This window comes from Pseudopodoces humilis, chromosome 5 (genome assembly GCF_049639895.1).
Source record: "Pseudopodoces humilis isolate 2021_Gansu_Grassland_sample_001 chromosome 5, ASM4963989v1, whole genome shotgun sequence".
In the NCBI taxonomy this organism is placed as follows: Eukaryota; Metazoa; Chordata; class Aves; order Passeriformes; family Paridae; genus Pseudopodoces; species Pseudopodoces humilis.
The window spans coordinates 4291391-4307849 of record NC_142204.1 but is presented as its reverse complement, the minus strand read 5'-3'; the positions used below and the strand labels follow the sequence as shown (position 1 = coordinate 4307849).

Sequence of the window (16459 nt, the reverse complement as noted above, 5' to 3'; positions counted from 1 at the left end):
ATATTTTGACTAATGACTGAGTAAATCCCCCCCCAGTGGTGCCATAGAATAGCATTTTTGTTCCACTGAACAGCTGCATGTCTGGAGGACTTTGGTCTGTTAAAGACATACTGCTACATTCCAGTTCCAGATTTTAAAAATCTGTTTCAAATCACACTTGCTTTTATCTACATATCCCTCTGCCCCATACCCATCTTTACTTGTGTGCTGTGTATGAGCAGTACACAATAAAAAGAGCAGATCTTCTCTCCAGTTCTAAGAACTTTTATTTGTGCCAACAAGAACCTTCCAATATGAAAGTGGATGGTCCTTCATGCCTCAGGGGAACAGAAAAAAGAGTATTCTCTAAGCTGTGAGAAAATACTATGACACAATTTTTCTTTTCATCTATAAATTGCATTTCAGCTGCTAACACTGGAACAAAATTCTGCAAGTTTACTAAGATTTACTAACAAAACTAAAGAAACCCAACAACCACAACTGCACAACCACAAGCAGGGTGTGTGGTTTGATCTGGGAGCAAGGGCATGACTTTCCTATTTTTTCAGTATCTGAGACAGAATTAACAGCATAAAAGGGTTTAGAGTAAAAGCTTTTTATATTTTAGCAGCCACTTCTAATACATTTTGGACTATCACATATTAAATGTGTTCACATTTAATTCCAGTTTAGCAGATTTAACTACTTTCTAGTGAGTGATACCTAAAAGGTACATTTTTCATGTAAACAATTTAGATTATTTTGCTTGTATTTCCGACTGCTGGGCAGAATAACATGTAGAAAATAAAAAGTAAGATTATAGAGCTGTTTATTTTATTTGTTGTTGGTTTTGCTTATTGCTTTTTTTATTTTGACAAACTTCCTGTGCAGTGCTTAAATCCAATTTAATCTGTTCTTAAGGCAGCAGTCTCTTTACAACTTTTTGAAGAAGAAGCCTGAAGATTTTAAAATAAACCTGTAAAAAGCACAGAGTATATAATGACCACTTAAGTAACCACACTGTAACTCTATCAGTCAGTTGATGCCTCCACAACTGGAACTTTAGCCTAATTTTGATTCAGCAGTGTTTATCCAACATCTGTGTACCACTTGGAGTAGGAAAAACAAAGCCTAATGATCATATTTGAAAAATTCAGAATTTGTTAACTAAACCAGTTGCAAAGAGAGCTTTTATGCTTCAGACCTGATTTATCTTTGACTGGATCTGTACTGCACTTTCAGAGAACACCATTTTAAATTCACCAGTCTCTGCTTTCAGCATCACCAGAATCACCAGCAGTTCTACCAATTCCGAAGTTTCATCCCAAACTGAAACCCTTTGCTGCCCTTCACCCACAGCTAAGGCTGCTAATGGCCCTGCTTACATTCCACTTATTTTGCCATGCTTTCCAATCCTCTCCACTCTTGGCCTCCTTTAGAACTAAAATGGTTGTACACTTTATTTCAGGATTGTCTGTGTTTCCCTATGCCCAAGTCCCATTTGTTTTTCTCCTCAGGAGCACTACAGTTCATAATCTGCAGCAGTGGTGAGGGGATCACTAACCCATGTAACTCCAGACTAGAATGAGAAGCAGCTAATTTTTTCCATGTAAAATAAGTCTGATCAAGCTACATGAGGTTACTAACAGATTCTTTTATTCCAAATACAGCAGAGACTTCTACTCACATGGAATTGGACACCATTTCATTTCATAAGTATTCATGATTAGAGTTCCCAAAGGCATATATATCATCTTCATCATTCTAAAGGCTGAGTTTTAGCTCCCCTGCAATATATCCCTTCCCTATCCCCGTTTCAGCTACTTAATTCACATAAAAATCAGATTTAACCTGACATGCTTAGTTTCCAGCCACAGAAGCTGTGAGAAAACTACAACCCAGAATTTAGTAACAGAGGTGGCTGTGAATGGCTTTGCCCTTTGAGCACAGCCTGGCAGGCAGGAAGCAATTATGTGAAACTGGTAATTAAGAAAGAAAGGGAAAAAAAAATTGAAAAAAATAAGAGTAGCAGGCATATTGACAGCTATACAATATATTAATGGATTAAGTTGAGCAGCAGCTTATTTCTCTTATTTCTTATATTTGAGTGGTGTGTCAAAATTTATCTGCTCCAAGCAAAATTAGCGAACGAAGCTGTCAGGAGCTGAACTTACCTCTGTAATAGAAGAGACAGAGATCTGAGAGCACAAACCAGCGCTTCTTCCACAGCTTCATCCCAGTGCTATCCTGCATGAAGCACAGGGAGCAGGTCAGAGTGCTCACACTGGGGACAGCAGCAGCTCCCAGCACAAACCAGGCACTGCACAACTCTGCTGTGTGTGCTGGGAGCTCCTTCTCTTGGCTATTTTAGGGATTTGGCTTCTCATCCTGAGCTGTCACTGTGCCCCAGGAAGGCTGAAGTTAAGAGAGAATCCCAGAATTGTTTAGGATGGAAAAGGCTGTTTGGAGTCCAACCCAGCACTGCCAAGTCCACCACTAAAACACGTCCTCAAGTGCCACATTAACACACCTAATTACACCTCGGGGGCTGGTGACACAACCACTTCCCTGGGCAGCCAGCTCCAGTGCTTGACAACCCTTCTGGAGAAGAATTTTTTCCTGATATCCAGCCTAAAACTTGAGGCTATTCCCTTCTGCCCTGTCACTTGTCACCTGGGAGAAGAGACCAGTCCCCACCTCACTACAATCTCCTCTTAGCCAGCTGTAGAGAGTAAGGAGGCCCTCTCTGAGCCTCTTTTTCTCCAGGGGTGCTAGAGATTACAATCTACAGTCTAACTAATTAAATTTAAAAACATTAAAAAAAAAATTAAAAAAAGCTTTTTTCTCTTAAAAGAGCAAGATAACATTTTAGGTAGATCCTCCGTTGTTTTCTGAAGAAACTTTCTTTTGAACTTTGTCTTCTACTACCACTCATACATCCAGAGCAAATTTCTTTCCCAAATAAAGTTCATTGCCACAGCAATTTAATTTTCTTTTATGCTTATAACCAATTTACATCACACAACTCAGAATGAAAGACTGCCACCACTACTGCACTGTAAATAAGCCAGAGCACTGCAGCACACACATCCTGGTAGAATCAGATTTAATAAATATGTTAATCTGTTCCAAGAAGAAAAGTATGTGTGAATTAGCAATATTCTTGTAGTAAATAGGTTTTGTGACAATGAAGAAGAGGGATTCTATAATGAGAAGCTGTGGGGCGGGTCTGTTTTTAGGTTAGTTCCCCAGCCCAAGAAAAGTCAGGATAATTTTGAGCCTCGTATTTCAAGCTCTGCTCTTTTTGGGGTGGGGGAAATGGGCTGAAAGAAGAAGAAAGGATAAACCAAGTACTAGCTAGGAAACATTATTGAGAAGAAGTATGTTCACTGTAAACATCCTCCAAAAAAGTAGTATGGTCTGGATTTAAACATTAGCGGAAAAATAACAGAAGATCATTACATGTATTAAGACAGCACACCCCAAATTAAACAAAAAATTGCCACTTTCTGTGATTATATAAATGTTATTTTACTATCAGAAAGAAACCTGCACAAGCTGTCACTGTACATTTCTGAAGATCATATCTGTTGATAAAACTCTTGACTGAATTGGCTCTCGATGACTACTGCAATATGGAAATACACAGCAGTGCCTTTTCCTACGAACATCACAGCACTTGAATTGTTCTCCAGGTAAAGCATCCCCAACACTGAGGTGGATTAAAGCCTGGTTGAAGTGCCAGGCCCAGGGAGTGGGAGGCCAGTGCCTCGTGGTCTCCTCCAGGGGTCGATACCATGGCCAAGACAATTTAACAACTTCATTAGTGAGCTGCACACAGGCACAGAGCTCACCCTCAGCAAGTCTGCACACAATGAGAGTTGTGAGGAGTGCCTCATACTCCAGATGGCTATGCTGTCATTCAGAGGGACTTGACAAGCTGGGAAATTGGGCAGAGAAGGACCTCTTGAAGTTCAACAGAGGGAAATGCTCAGTCCTCCATCTGGAGATGGAAAACCCCATGCACCATCATGAGCCAGGTATGCATCCTCGTAGCAAAGAAGGGCAGCAGCATCCCAGACTGTGTTAGCAGTGCTGCCAGCAGCTGGAGGGAGGACATCCTTCCTCTCTGCTCAGCACTGCAGAGGGCTGGCTGCAGTGCTGCTCCAGAACTGGGCTCACTGGTACAGGAGAAATGTGAACATACTGGAGGGAACCCAGCAAAGGGCCACAGAGATGACTGAGGGACTGGAGCATCTTTCATATGAAAACAGGATGAGAGAGCTGGGACTGTTCAGTCTGGGAAGAGAACAGTTCAGGAGGCATCAGTATAAATATCTAATGAAAGACTGTAAAGAATGTGGAGCCAAACTTTTGCCAAGGACAAGAAAAGAAACCATGGGCAGAAATAAAGAAACACAAAATTCCACCTGAGCAAAGGTAAAACTTTTTTACTGTGAGAATGGTCAAATTACTATCACAAGTTGCCAGCAGAGAGGCTGTGGTGCAGCCTTCATCTGTGAGGATATTCAAAGCCTGTCCAAGGCTCATGGTGTGATTCTGGGGGTGTCCTGGGCAGGGCCAGGAGTTGGACTCGATGATCCTGATGCTTCCCTTCCAGCTCAGCATATGCCAGGATTCTATAACCCTGCTCTAGCTGAGCCTGCTTGAACAGGGGAGATTGTGCTAGATTATCATGAGGTCCCTTCCAACCAAGACAACTGTGTGATTCTGTGCCCCTGAAAACTGCATCAAAGTCACCTTTGTGAGAATTTTCCACTCTCAGCATTGAACAAGAGTAGAGGCCACAGGATTGTGTAAATCTGGGAAAATCTTCCACTAAACAGACACTTCCATACTTTTTTATCTGAGCAGTTTTTAAAAACTGACTCATCACCAGCACCCAGAAATATACTCAGGTCATTCCAGTCAGTCTAAGCACAGTAAATGACAGTGTAGATCAAAATTACATACACACATTTGTCTCAGCTGAGTTTAAATTATGAGTTCTTAAGGGTTCTTGGTGGATATTAAAAACAGATTTTTAATATGGCCTAATGAGTTTTGTTGTTCATTTTCTATTTTTTTTTATCAAGCTACTGTACTCTGAATTCCTGCAAACCAATAAAGTGCAAGTGTAATCTGGTATTGCAGAATAGCAAATCTACAGCAGGATAGAACACTGTTCCAATACTAAAGAGCACATACTTCAGATTAGTTTAAACTCCATGGGAAAACCTAAAATAATCTCTGGTTTTGAGATGATTAGCTTTGAATTAAGGAAATAGACATACCTATGTGAAATATATGAAGAAATGGCTCCACTTACTATTTTTTTTTGAAAATATTACTTTTAGAAAAAAAGAGAAAAAATATACAGTCTAACAAAAGAAACTTGAAAACCCCCAATACTCTGGGTCACACACCCTTGTCCCATTATCTCAACATACCTGAAATTAAATCAATTATTTAATTTATCAATGCTCTTTACTTGTCTGATGGCCTTATTTGTATCAGACTGATATTCAGTAAGGAGTTAATTAATTGAAGACCACAGTTTATAGCTTCATTCTGCTACTGCTATCATTGTATTTTATAGAAGCAGTTGTCTTTTGTACCACACACTGGAGGGAAAAAGAAAAAAAGAAGGGGGTGAGAAGGGTCTGAGTACCTGTTTGTAGAGCCAGCCTCGTCTGACAACTGGTGCATTAGGATTTCTCTTTATGGAGTTCGATCTCTTTCCAAAATTATGAACCTTCTTTGAAGATCGTGATGTCTAAATTAAATTGAACATGTTAAAGAAACCATGACATCAATAACTGTAGAAAATCAAAACACTTTTCTTTAAAATCTTTTTCTTATATGTGTTCCTCTGGGGGACTGCAGAACACAAACTGTATTCTTTTTTTAGATAAATAATTATTGTGATGGTTCTGCTGGTTTCAGCATTTCTTTCTTTTCTTCTGTAGAGAATATAAAGATAAATCCCAAGACAAGTACTAAAAGATGTTTTGGGGCTCTTTTAAACTAGGAAAAACCCAACCAAATACATATCTGACCTTCTAAGGTAGGTAAAATGCCTAGTGAGCTGCAGGAAGAGAAGTCAACTGGCAGAAATATTATTAATTATGAAAAACTACATCACCTGGGCAAGAAATTCCACTCTTTCCTGCTTCCAACACTGACCTAGCACATGAAAACTTGTAAAGACTCCAACAAGATGTAATTCCCCCATTTCCTAAAATAAACTAATTTTTTGGTATTCTTTGTTCTGATCACTTGGGTCATCTCTTGGTGGGTTTGAATATTCATTATTTTACATGCTTGCACCAAAGTCTACTTAGAAACCTTTCCATGAAACTTCAGAGTTCATATCAGCTGTTGCTTGTACTTTTTACAATTCTGCAATGAACACATATGATTAAGAGAAGTAGGAAAAATAAAGCATTTGGGATTTCATCCTTCTACTTGAATAGCCAAAAGAAATTGGAAAAGGCACAAAGAGACCTGCAGTGCTTTGCCAATTCACAGCTCATTCTTCTCAGCCTACATTTAGAAAGTTTGTCCTGCAACTAAATAAGCTGAACATTTACTTGTGTTTTAAATTCTGTAAGAATTGGTGCCTCAGACATGATGAGATGTGATAGCAGAAAGCACACTCCTGTGCAAAAGAAGTAAAGTTTAAGCACATTTTTAAAGCTGCATTCATGTCTCTATTTCAAATCCACCATTTGGATTAAGACAATATAATCCTGTGTTTCAGCTTCCCTATCTCTTCTAGAGGGACTAAGCATCTGGTTATGCAAAATTCCCAGAGGAGGAATGTTAAACAACCACTCAGGTTTTGTTGCAAATGAGGGTGTGGGGTTTCTCTAGGGAAATTCAGAACAAAGTTGGGTTTTACACATGTTTCAGAGAGAATCCAGCTGTAGGTTAAAAATCATAAACTGAGAACTTAATTGAAAATTATGTGCAGCTTTTGTCAATGATGCCATTAACTGAAGAATACAACATTGCTTGGCAAAAAAAAATAATAGCATTACAAAAACTATGTGTGCCTGCCTAGAGTCTACAACACAAAATACATTTTATGTTTCTTTTTTTGCAAGAATCATGAGGGAATATAAAAACAACCAGAGTGCTTTTAATTTCCCTTGGAGATACAGAAATTTGACTCAGTTCTGAAAAGCAAGACAGAGCAAACAATTGAAAACCTAATTAAGAATAAAAGTAAAAAAACTTCCGCATTTTCTTCTGAAAAATTCTATCAGTGCAAAATGGAGAAAGATTTGTAAGAAGCCAAGAAAATTATGACATCCAGCTGTGAAAAAGGAATATATAACAAAGAACCTATAAAAATCCAGTTATAAAGTGAACTACATCTCTCTCTGTTAACCTGTATGACTGCTGTATCGGCATATCACACAAAAGCTGTGCTAACACTTTGATCAGAAATCATTTGTAACATTCACACCTACTCTAATATTAGATGTTAAAGGTTCAAAACCCCTCAAGAGTGCTCCAGAATTCCTATACTTGTAAAAATAGCTAAGACATTAAGGATGCTTCTGAAGACAACCAACCACTTATGTCAAGTCTAACAATTTCAGATAATTTAGACAGCTCTCTCTAAGGTAGGTCTGATAAAAACCCATATTGACTCCAATTTCACTGAGCTAACAGCAGAGTTTTAATGGGTTATATACTACCAACTGTGAATACAAACTTCCTTCAATTAAATGAAGCATCACAAGTGCTTTCTAATTTTAGTTAACACAGGGAACACTTTAGATAACTTGTAATTATTTTGCCACACACTGCATAAAGAGAGTAACTTCACAACAAACTGAACCTTAAAACGATGAGTATTTCGGGATATTGAAATACTTTAGGCGTGTACATAAACTAATTATGAGTTGTCAGACTTCAGATCACCGCCTCCTCTTGTTATGCCTGGGATCCCTGACTGTCCCGTGGTCTCTCACACATAACTCATTATCTCCAACTATGACAGGGAAAAAAAGAAATAAGAACTGAAGGTTTTTGGTTTTGTTTACTTTTTTACCCCACAGCACAAAGTAATACAAGACATATTGCCCAGCTCCATCTTCTGGAGAAGGCAAAGAGAGAGTGAGGATGGTGAATGAACGATCCAACTACTAATCACTTGCTGGAAGGTGCAGAAGGTAACAGAGCAGGCAAACTTAGAGTCACACCTGGTACCATCTGATCCATTCTAAGGCACAGTTCCAGCAACTCAGATGTCTCCAAAATCAGATCCTGTGAGAAGAACCCTGCACAAATGTGCTGAGAAAGAAGCCAGGATGTCCAGCCAGCGAAATTCACTGTTTTCCAAAACTGAAGAAACAAACACCCAGCAGGGTTTTGAACTCTGGACAGCAGACCAGTCAGCATCTGGGGCTGCACATTTCATCATCCTACAAGTGGCTTTTCTCTCTACTTAGCTGGTAGAAAAACACAGCATTTATGTGAGGCTTCTTTCCCAGTTTCAGAACTAGCACAAAAGCTATTAATTAATATTAAATTTATTGCATGCAAATTTGAAAAACAGAGGTTGAGAACCTTGCTAATAAGGAAATTTTCTGCATGTAAATTCAGAGAATACAAATCTGTACCTTTGTTACTTTCAACTTCTCTTTAAAAATATTTTTCCAGTCTTCAAAGCTTACATTATCTTTCAAACCACAAAACAACATGATGCTGCTTTCTGGATTTTGTGGGCAATTTTGGTGCCTTCCAATGCTGCAGTTTTCCATGACCTGTGTGGGTTTCTGCCTCAGCATTTCATCTTGGACCAGGAGGCTGCTCTTGAAGGAAATCTCCCAGTCATTTACTCTTCGTGTGCTTTGGCTTGCATAATAAAGCAAACTGGATTCCATTTAGGCAGGACTAAAATGTGAGATGCACAAGGAGCACTGCTGGACTGGTCTGAATATAAACCATGAAAACACAGTACAGGTGGTTCAGCTCTGAGCACCAGTAATGCCCTTCACACCCCTCCTGTTCACTGTGCTGTTTGCTAATGAACCTCATCACTATTAGTCCAAAGTTTCCAGCTAAACCTGGATCCTGAGCAGACCTGTATGGCTAAACTAAACTCAACTAAAGCTGGGCTGAATTGAAATACCTATAAACAAACTGATTAATGTTTATGAGCACTGGGAAACATCCCAGCTGTAATGGAGTCACCAGGAGCTCCTCAGCTGTCCTGGGCTAACACTCCACACCCATTTTTGGTGAGAAAAGTATTCAGCTTATTCTGCTGATAATCAGGACAGCAATGAAGAGCAGCAGATCTGAACCGTGGAGGGTGCCTGGTAATGTGACTGACTTTACACATTAAAAAGCAATTTATAGCATATAATCCTGTTTGTCTAGGTAGTGATTTTAACAGCAGGAATAAAAATAAGATAAAAAAAGACAACTACAAAAAACAATTTCTTAATTCTACAGAGAGATGAAAAGAAATACTTCTGTAGCAATCTGAAACCTGTGGGTTTTCACAGCCAGGGGTCTGTGCCACTGGCTTCATGTTTGGAAATATGCTTCAAGCTAAGAGGAAGTAAGTAGCACTTAACAGAGCTGTAATGTGTTATTTGCCCCCCCTTCATGCATACAGTGGGAAAGGAAGATTAGAATGAAGACTTTTACTGGGTAGGAAGTGATTTTTGCCTCACCTCATATTAGCCTCTGGTCAGCAGCAGCATTAGACTCCAGAGAGTCTTTCTGACACAAAATAGAAACTTCTCCAAGTTCCCCGTCTATCTGGGACCAATTAACATAAATGCAAGGAAGAACTTTCTCCTAAACCCCTTATCTGTCTGAAACTTGAGTTGTACCCCAAACTTTTCCATTCCTCATTAAATTCCAGTATCAGGTGTGGTCATGAGTTATCTCTGAAAACAAAAACCACCTAAAAAAATGGCAACCACTGTAATTAGTTCTCCCTAACTCCTATATAATTAGTTCTCCCTAACTACCCTCACCAACATTTTATCCCTGTTCTATTGTGCTAAAATACACCAGTCCTCTACACATTACATTCAAAAAGTTAAGAATTTCAGGCTCTACTGTTTGAAGACATGAGTGAAAGCACAGAAGAAAATCAGTTTTGTATCCAGGTACAACTCATGGGTCATTTCTATACAGTCATCTTTAGAAAGGATTCAACTCATTATCCTTGAATAGCTGCCAGAAAAGGCAGGCTGGTATTAGCTGTGGTTCTACTTTGGCAGCATTCACTTCCCCAAAACCAACACTTTATAAATGATGTTGCACTAATGCAGACAAATTCACATCTGAAAACTGATGCACAGCAATTACACATACAGCCACAATAATCATATTAATATTTTAAGTGCATTTAAATAACTAGAACAGGAGAAATGAAAAGTAGAACAACAGTATTTTTTTTTCAAAGTATTATTTTCACAGGAAACTAAAGTGTCATTAATCAATGAAAGTAAAAGAAATCACAGTAACTGGGCCATAGAAATCTCAATTTCCTTCTCAAAGACTGAAACAAACATTAGGCTAAAGGGCATTTTCAACTTCTCTTTTGAAAGAGAAGTGTGAAAAATGTAAGACACATGCTCCTAAATTGTAATTAATTTTGCATATTTAACCAGAGATTGCTTCCCAGAAAATGAATTTTGAGAAACTAGCTATGTAATTATTGCATTCTACATCACAGCTATGACCCTAACAAGAAATTACCTTCGGTTTTCACTTGCTTGGTTGTTTTAGGGCTTAGCTGGTTTTGAGTTTATTTTTTACTGTTGTTCTTTGGGGGTTTTCTAGTTTGTTGTATTTTTAACTGGTTTTCCTGCATGGACTTAAACATGATCATATGAAAGTTGAGATGGATTTTGTTACTGTTCATAATACATCTGTGACTCTCTATTTTTCCCCCCAGCAACATTAATAGATTAAGACACTTTTCTCATTAAGTAACAGTTTTCTAACATAGGTCAAGGATTCTGCCTGTCCCATGAGATATTTAAAACAACAAAAAATTTCCAAATGCACTTAAAGGAACCTTGCAATGTTTCTCACCACACTGTAAGTCAATTATTTCAATTCAAGTTTCTGACATTAAGGAATTTGTTCAGTTGGAACACATTCCAAAGTTTATTTTTCCCTTGCAGGCTGGATTAATCTGCTGAAAAAGCACTTCTCAGGGTTAACATTTTCAATGACTAACTAAAGTATAGGGTTTTTCTCCTTGTTTAACTGTTAACTATTGGGTAGAAGAGATGACGGCTCTTGTCTGTCATCACTGGTCAAAGCTGTTTTCTTGGTCTCCTAGAAAACTTAAGGCACTTAATTCTGTAGCAAGTGCATTTCTCTCTCAGGAAAGCTGAAAATGTAAAAAAAAAAATGTAAAAACGCACACAATATGCTCATCAGCTTTATCCAATAAACCTAGAAATTGGTAAGAACATCTGGGCATTCACCTTAACCTCCTGAGAAACTGGCTGAATGGGGAAGTAAACATAAATTAAGGTGACCCTAGGATTCTCCTAAACATTTACCAGGAACTTTTCTAGGAAGCCAGGACTTCTGCTTCTGGTCCAATGTCATCTGCTGTTTAGCACAGGGTCACCTCCCACCTCTCTCACAACTACTTCTTGCACACAATTCCAACTCTCTCCGTTTTTCCTGGAGACATCCAGGAAATTGTTTGTGATGGAGCAATTCCTGCTACAATGCTGGCCCAGTGCTTCATCACTCCCTCAAGGTTTTGCTGTTCACACAGATCAGAAAGGTCAATTTAAGTACCTGCAAGTCATAAGGTCTGAGATACCTGATAAAAATTACAGCTACAGTGACAATTTGTTTGAGACACTTCAGTTTCCATATTAAACACGGAAGGAGATGAGTGCCCTGAAAAATATATAAGCTTTGTTTCTCTTTTTCTGTGGAATACTAACACATAGCACTGCCTGGTACTTTGTGGAATAACTGCATTATTTTAGTTCTAATTTATTTGGACATAAAGACTTACTCTGCCCACAGGGCTCATTGGATGAGCAGCATAATCTGATGTCAGATTATAGTTAGTTGCTTCACATATCATGCTTACTGGTCGCTCCTTCTTTTCTTCAGATGACATTGCTGCAGCAGTCCTGAAAATAGAATATGTAATAGCACTAGAACATGCTGTGTGTGCAGACTGCTAATAAAAAGCACCCCTAGATGTAGCCTTGTACAGCCTGTGTCCTACTTTTCCAATTTGAAAGCAATTCACACTTCATTGCAGTTACCTGCACTGTGTTTTAAACTCCAATCTATTATAGATGAATCTTAAGATGTTGCTTAAAAATAGAATTTCTCTATTAGAGCAAGGTGTTGGTGGGAGGGAAAAAGACAGGTATGAGTGTGAGATGGAAATGGGAAGAAATGCTCTCCGAAGGCCCCATCTGGCTTTGCCCCACTTGTGTGAGAACAGGCACAGTGGTGAAATTTGGCCAATTTTCTGATGGTTTTCACTCAAACCACCATGTAACGTGTTGCAGCAATGGTGGTGAGTAGGACACCCAGAACCCAGACACCAATAAAATCTTTAGGTCAGGTATGAGCTCCATGCACACCTTCTTGTACTGTTGTGTGTTCTACAAAACTAATGCAAAGACAGCAAATCCGAGTTATTGTGACTCAGAAAGTGTCCCAGCTGGCCAAGGAAATAACCAGTTGAGGAGGAACTATCAGGCAAAACATTATAGATTAACAGCTTGTGGTTGTGCCTCAGTGGTTATAAAATTTATCCCTTTCTGGAAGTTTATTTGATTGTTATATAATATCTAGGTTGTTTATTAAAATTACAGAATAACTAAAGTGACAAGAGGAAATTCATACAGTACATAAATGTGATGCATTTCTATCATACAACTGACTTGAGCTATGGTTGATATCTTAAAAGTTAGTATAAAATATTTATCATTACTTTCAAGTAATTTAAACAAGCAGAACTATCTCCATGTTTATCTGACTTGGAAAAAATAAATATTGCCACTAGTAATCACTGAATCTTACTTCATTATTAATGGGCTTTAAAACCTGTGTTTTATAGAGTGAAACAGAAGGCACTTACTGCTCATTCACAACAAAAATACAGTTGTCCTGTGATGGCTGCCCTGTCACTGGATGTTTGCAGGTTACTTTTCGTTCATTATGACTGTGAAAAAGAGAGAGAAAGAAAAGTTTAGGCAATAAATTTTTCCAGCTCAATTATGTAAATCCTGTATATCAAATGTATGGGTTCAGTAAAAACAATTAAGAATATTTAATTATGGCATATAACAACGTAAGTTTACAAACTCACAAATGCATATATACACACACACACAAAGAAAAAGGATGAGAACTAGTATTGAAGCATCTTCATTAGAACTCTGAGAAGAGATGGATAACATTGGCACTGTGTTGGTAACCATTCTGAACTTTAAAAACAGTAAAAGTGGTTTTAATTTCTACATGAACATAGATAATTCACTTCAGCTGTGACTTTTATGTATTCATAAACAGGATTTCAGCTGGATAGGGACAAGTTGAACATGAGACATATAACTGCTCTGTAAGGATAAAACTTTACTGTAAAAGCAATTGTTCTCATCCTCAGGACATGAAGATAACCAGTTTAAAATTTTCAATATTACAGATAAATACTCAGTGACTGGAATAAGAGTGAGGGGTTGCAATCACAATTTTGCTTTTCCAGGTGACTTTTTAATTCAGGCTGATGCTCAGAAGTGCCTTCCACTGGCTGGGAGGCTGAGCTTCACCCCCAGCAGCACAAAAATGTTCCCCTTGCATTATCCCACTCCCCTGAACTGCAGATCCTGAGAGATGGCAGCGGCTCCCACAGCTTGGAAGAAATTGCCCAAATTCAACAACTATCAGCTGCTGCCACACAGGAAAGCAATGTCTGAGTCCTCCAGCCTCTGAAGGGAGGGAAGGGAAAGGGAGGGCTGCTTCTGGGCTCCTCAGTTCAGGAAAGACAAGGAACTTCTGGAGGAGGTTCAGCACAGGGCTATGGAGATGATGAGGCCACTGGAGCATCTCTCCCGTGAGGAAAGGCTGAGGAAGCTGGGCCTGTTTAGCCTGGAGAAAAGATGGTTGAGAGGGAATCTTATCAATGCATCCACACCTCTGAAAGGTGGGTGCCAAGGGCAGGGGGCCAGGCTGTCTTCAGTGGTGCCCAGCGACAGGACAAAGGGTACAAACTGAAACACAGCCACTTCCACCTGAACATGAGGAAAAAGCACAGTGAGAGTGACTGAGCACTGGAACACCATCCCCAGAGAGGCTGTGGAGCCTCCTCTGGAGAGATTCCAAACCTTAATTCAACCTGTGTCACCTGCTCTAGGTGAGCCTGCTTTAGCAGAGGTGTTGGACTAGATGATCTCCAGAGGCACTTCATCCTTAACACCTGCTTCTTTTACTGCCTATTCATTTAATCATCTGAACTTTCAAAACCATGAAGCACAGGGCGCTTTCCGCCCTTCCTGCTTCGTAAAAACAACCTGAACTTAACAATATCTTAATATTCTCCACTTTTAAAATTCCTTGGATCATAACAATTTGCAATTATAGAGCATTATTGACTAAAAGTTGACTTCAAACAAAAGCCTAATAAAAATCCACACTACTATCATGGTGAATGAATGGATAAACCTTCATAAACCTAGAGTGCAAGATTAGAAAGACAGCCCAATTCTCTGCATTTCCTCTACCGGGATTTTAGAAACCTCCTAATGCCTAAATGGAGAGACTATGTTATAGAGCTTAATTGATGAGCAAGCAATTGCCAGTACTTTATCTTTGTTCTAAGTTCAGCAGATTTCTAAGTTTAGCCCCTGAAGAAGATGCTGTTGCAGAAATGTATCAATTACAGTGAGGAGACAGGAAAGAGACACTGAGGACAGTCTGAGCCATTCCTAAATGCCTTGGTCATAAAATGTCTCTCAAGGAAAGAGACCCAGATTAAAGAGAATTCAGATTCAAAACATTCCTGAGGAGGCATCATCCAGGTTTCTTAGGTTGGGTGTTCTTTCTTTTGGGAGTCCTCTTTTTCTTCCCTTCCAAAATCTTTTTTTTCCCCGCTAGGACACTTCAGAAACTCTCACACCAAAGTGAAAAAAAGAACCAAAAACAAACTATGGAGATGAGCTGGACAAAGAACTTTGTGAAGACGTTGATTTCCTGTTCACATTAAATGCTGGCAGGTGACTGTCAGCTGACACCCATAAACGTGGAAATAAATGCATCAGGACTTCTGCTCAGGGACCAGAAATACTCAGGTCCACCCAAGAGGAGGCACATCCCGTGTTTTGTGTGAGGCCACTCTCAAGGACTGCAGTGGGGAAGCCACACAAAGCCAGGAGGGAAAAAAGGGAGAGGGTGGAAAAGTGAGAGAGGAGAAGAAAGGAAGCAATACTCAAGAATAGTTTGCTTCAGGTTTGAGTCATATATCAAGCTAGCATTCCAAAACCACAAAAAAACCCTTAAACACAAAACACCATTTTCCTTACTAATCACACAGGTGTTGAGATGTATAAGAGACAGTTGAGATTGCATAAAAAAGGCAGAAAACATATCACAGACATGACCCATGCTCCTCTGGATTGTACAGTACTCTCCTTCTGGACCTGTATCGTCACTTCCTTCTAAAAGGGCAAGGCAAAGGGAAAACAGACTTTTCTTTCCCTTCAGCTCAGACACAAGTGAAATCTCATGGGTGAACACTGGAAATTCAGCTTGTGCAACTAGCAGTGATGACAGTAAATATGTCTAACTGGATGAATAGATTTTAAATACTTTCCTTTGAAAACTTTTTCATTACTCATGTAATTGGTGCATTTTTGGCAGTAATTTAGCTGGTATTTTGACAAGACTCCTCAAAATACTTGCGAAAGGTGTAGCGAAGCTTGATAATTATTGTCATAACCCTCCCACATAACAGTAGGTTAAGGCATTTGTTTTAAACTCCATTTTGCAGAGCACAGAGAGTTTTACTCAAACCAAGCTACAGTTTGATATTCACAATCTTCAACATCCAATTTAGACAGTTGTTCAGTTATTCGTAAGTTTCTGGGTACACACAGACACACGTAGAATTTTGTTTATTATACTACAATAATCTAGACATCATCAGTAAATCTCAAGGGAAATAAAGCAAAAAATGATTTTTTTTTACTAAGAACTCCAATATCAACTTGATATCAAGTTCAATGCGTAAATCAGAGTTCAACTCTGCTTATCTTTGCATCTGTACTTTTATACTGGTAAGAGAGTGATTCACTTCGACACATCCAGCTGGAAGCCAGTGTGTTACTTAGGCAGAGATACAGCCTTTTCCTGCTCCTTCCAGATTTTCCCATGGTTTGAGAACATAGGATAACCACACACAAAGTCTTCTGCACTTATAATGAAGGCATGACCCTTACTATTTTAGGAT

General features: G+C 39.0%; 1 protein-coding gene across 18 annotated transcripts in view; it reads right to left on the bottom strand.

The window, feature by feature from the left end:
• The window catches only part of PLEKHA5 (pleckstrin homology domain containing A5), a 157268-nt gene that overhangs the window by 52353 nt on the left and 88456 nt on the right, over window positions 1-16459 (bottom strand). For all 18 annotated transcript variants that reach the window (XM_088055873.1, XM_088055872.1, XM_088055886.1 and 15 more), the window contains 4 exons: window positions 13094-13177; window positions 12008-12128; window positions 5651-5755; window positions 2154-2226 (listed from right to left, as the gene is read on the bottom strand). In XM_088055873.1, the coding sequence (XP_087911999.1) occupies window positions 2154-2226; window positions 5651-5755; window positions 12008-12128; window positions 13094-13177 (383 nt within the window). The remainder of the gene's footprint in view (window positions 1-2153; window positions 2227-5650; window positions 5756-12007; window positions 12129-13093; window positions 13178-16459) is intronic.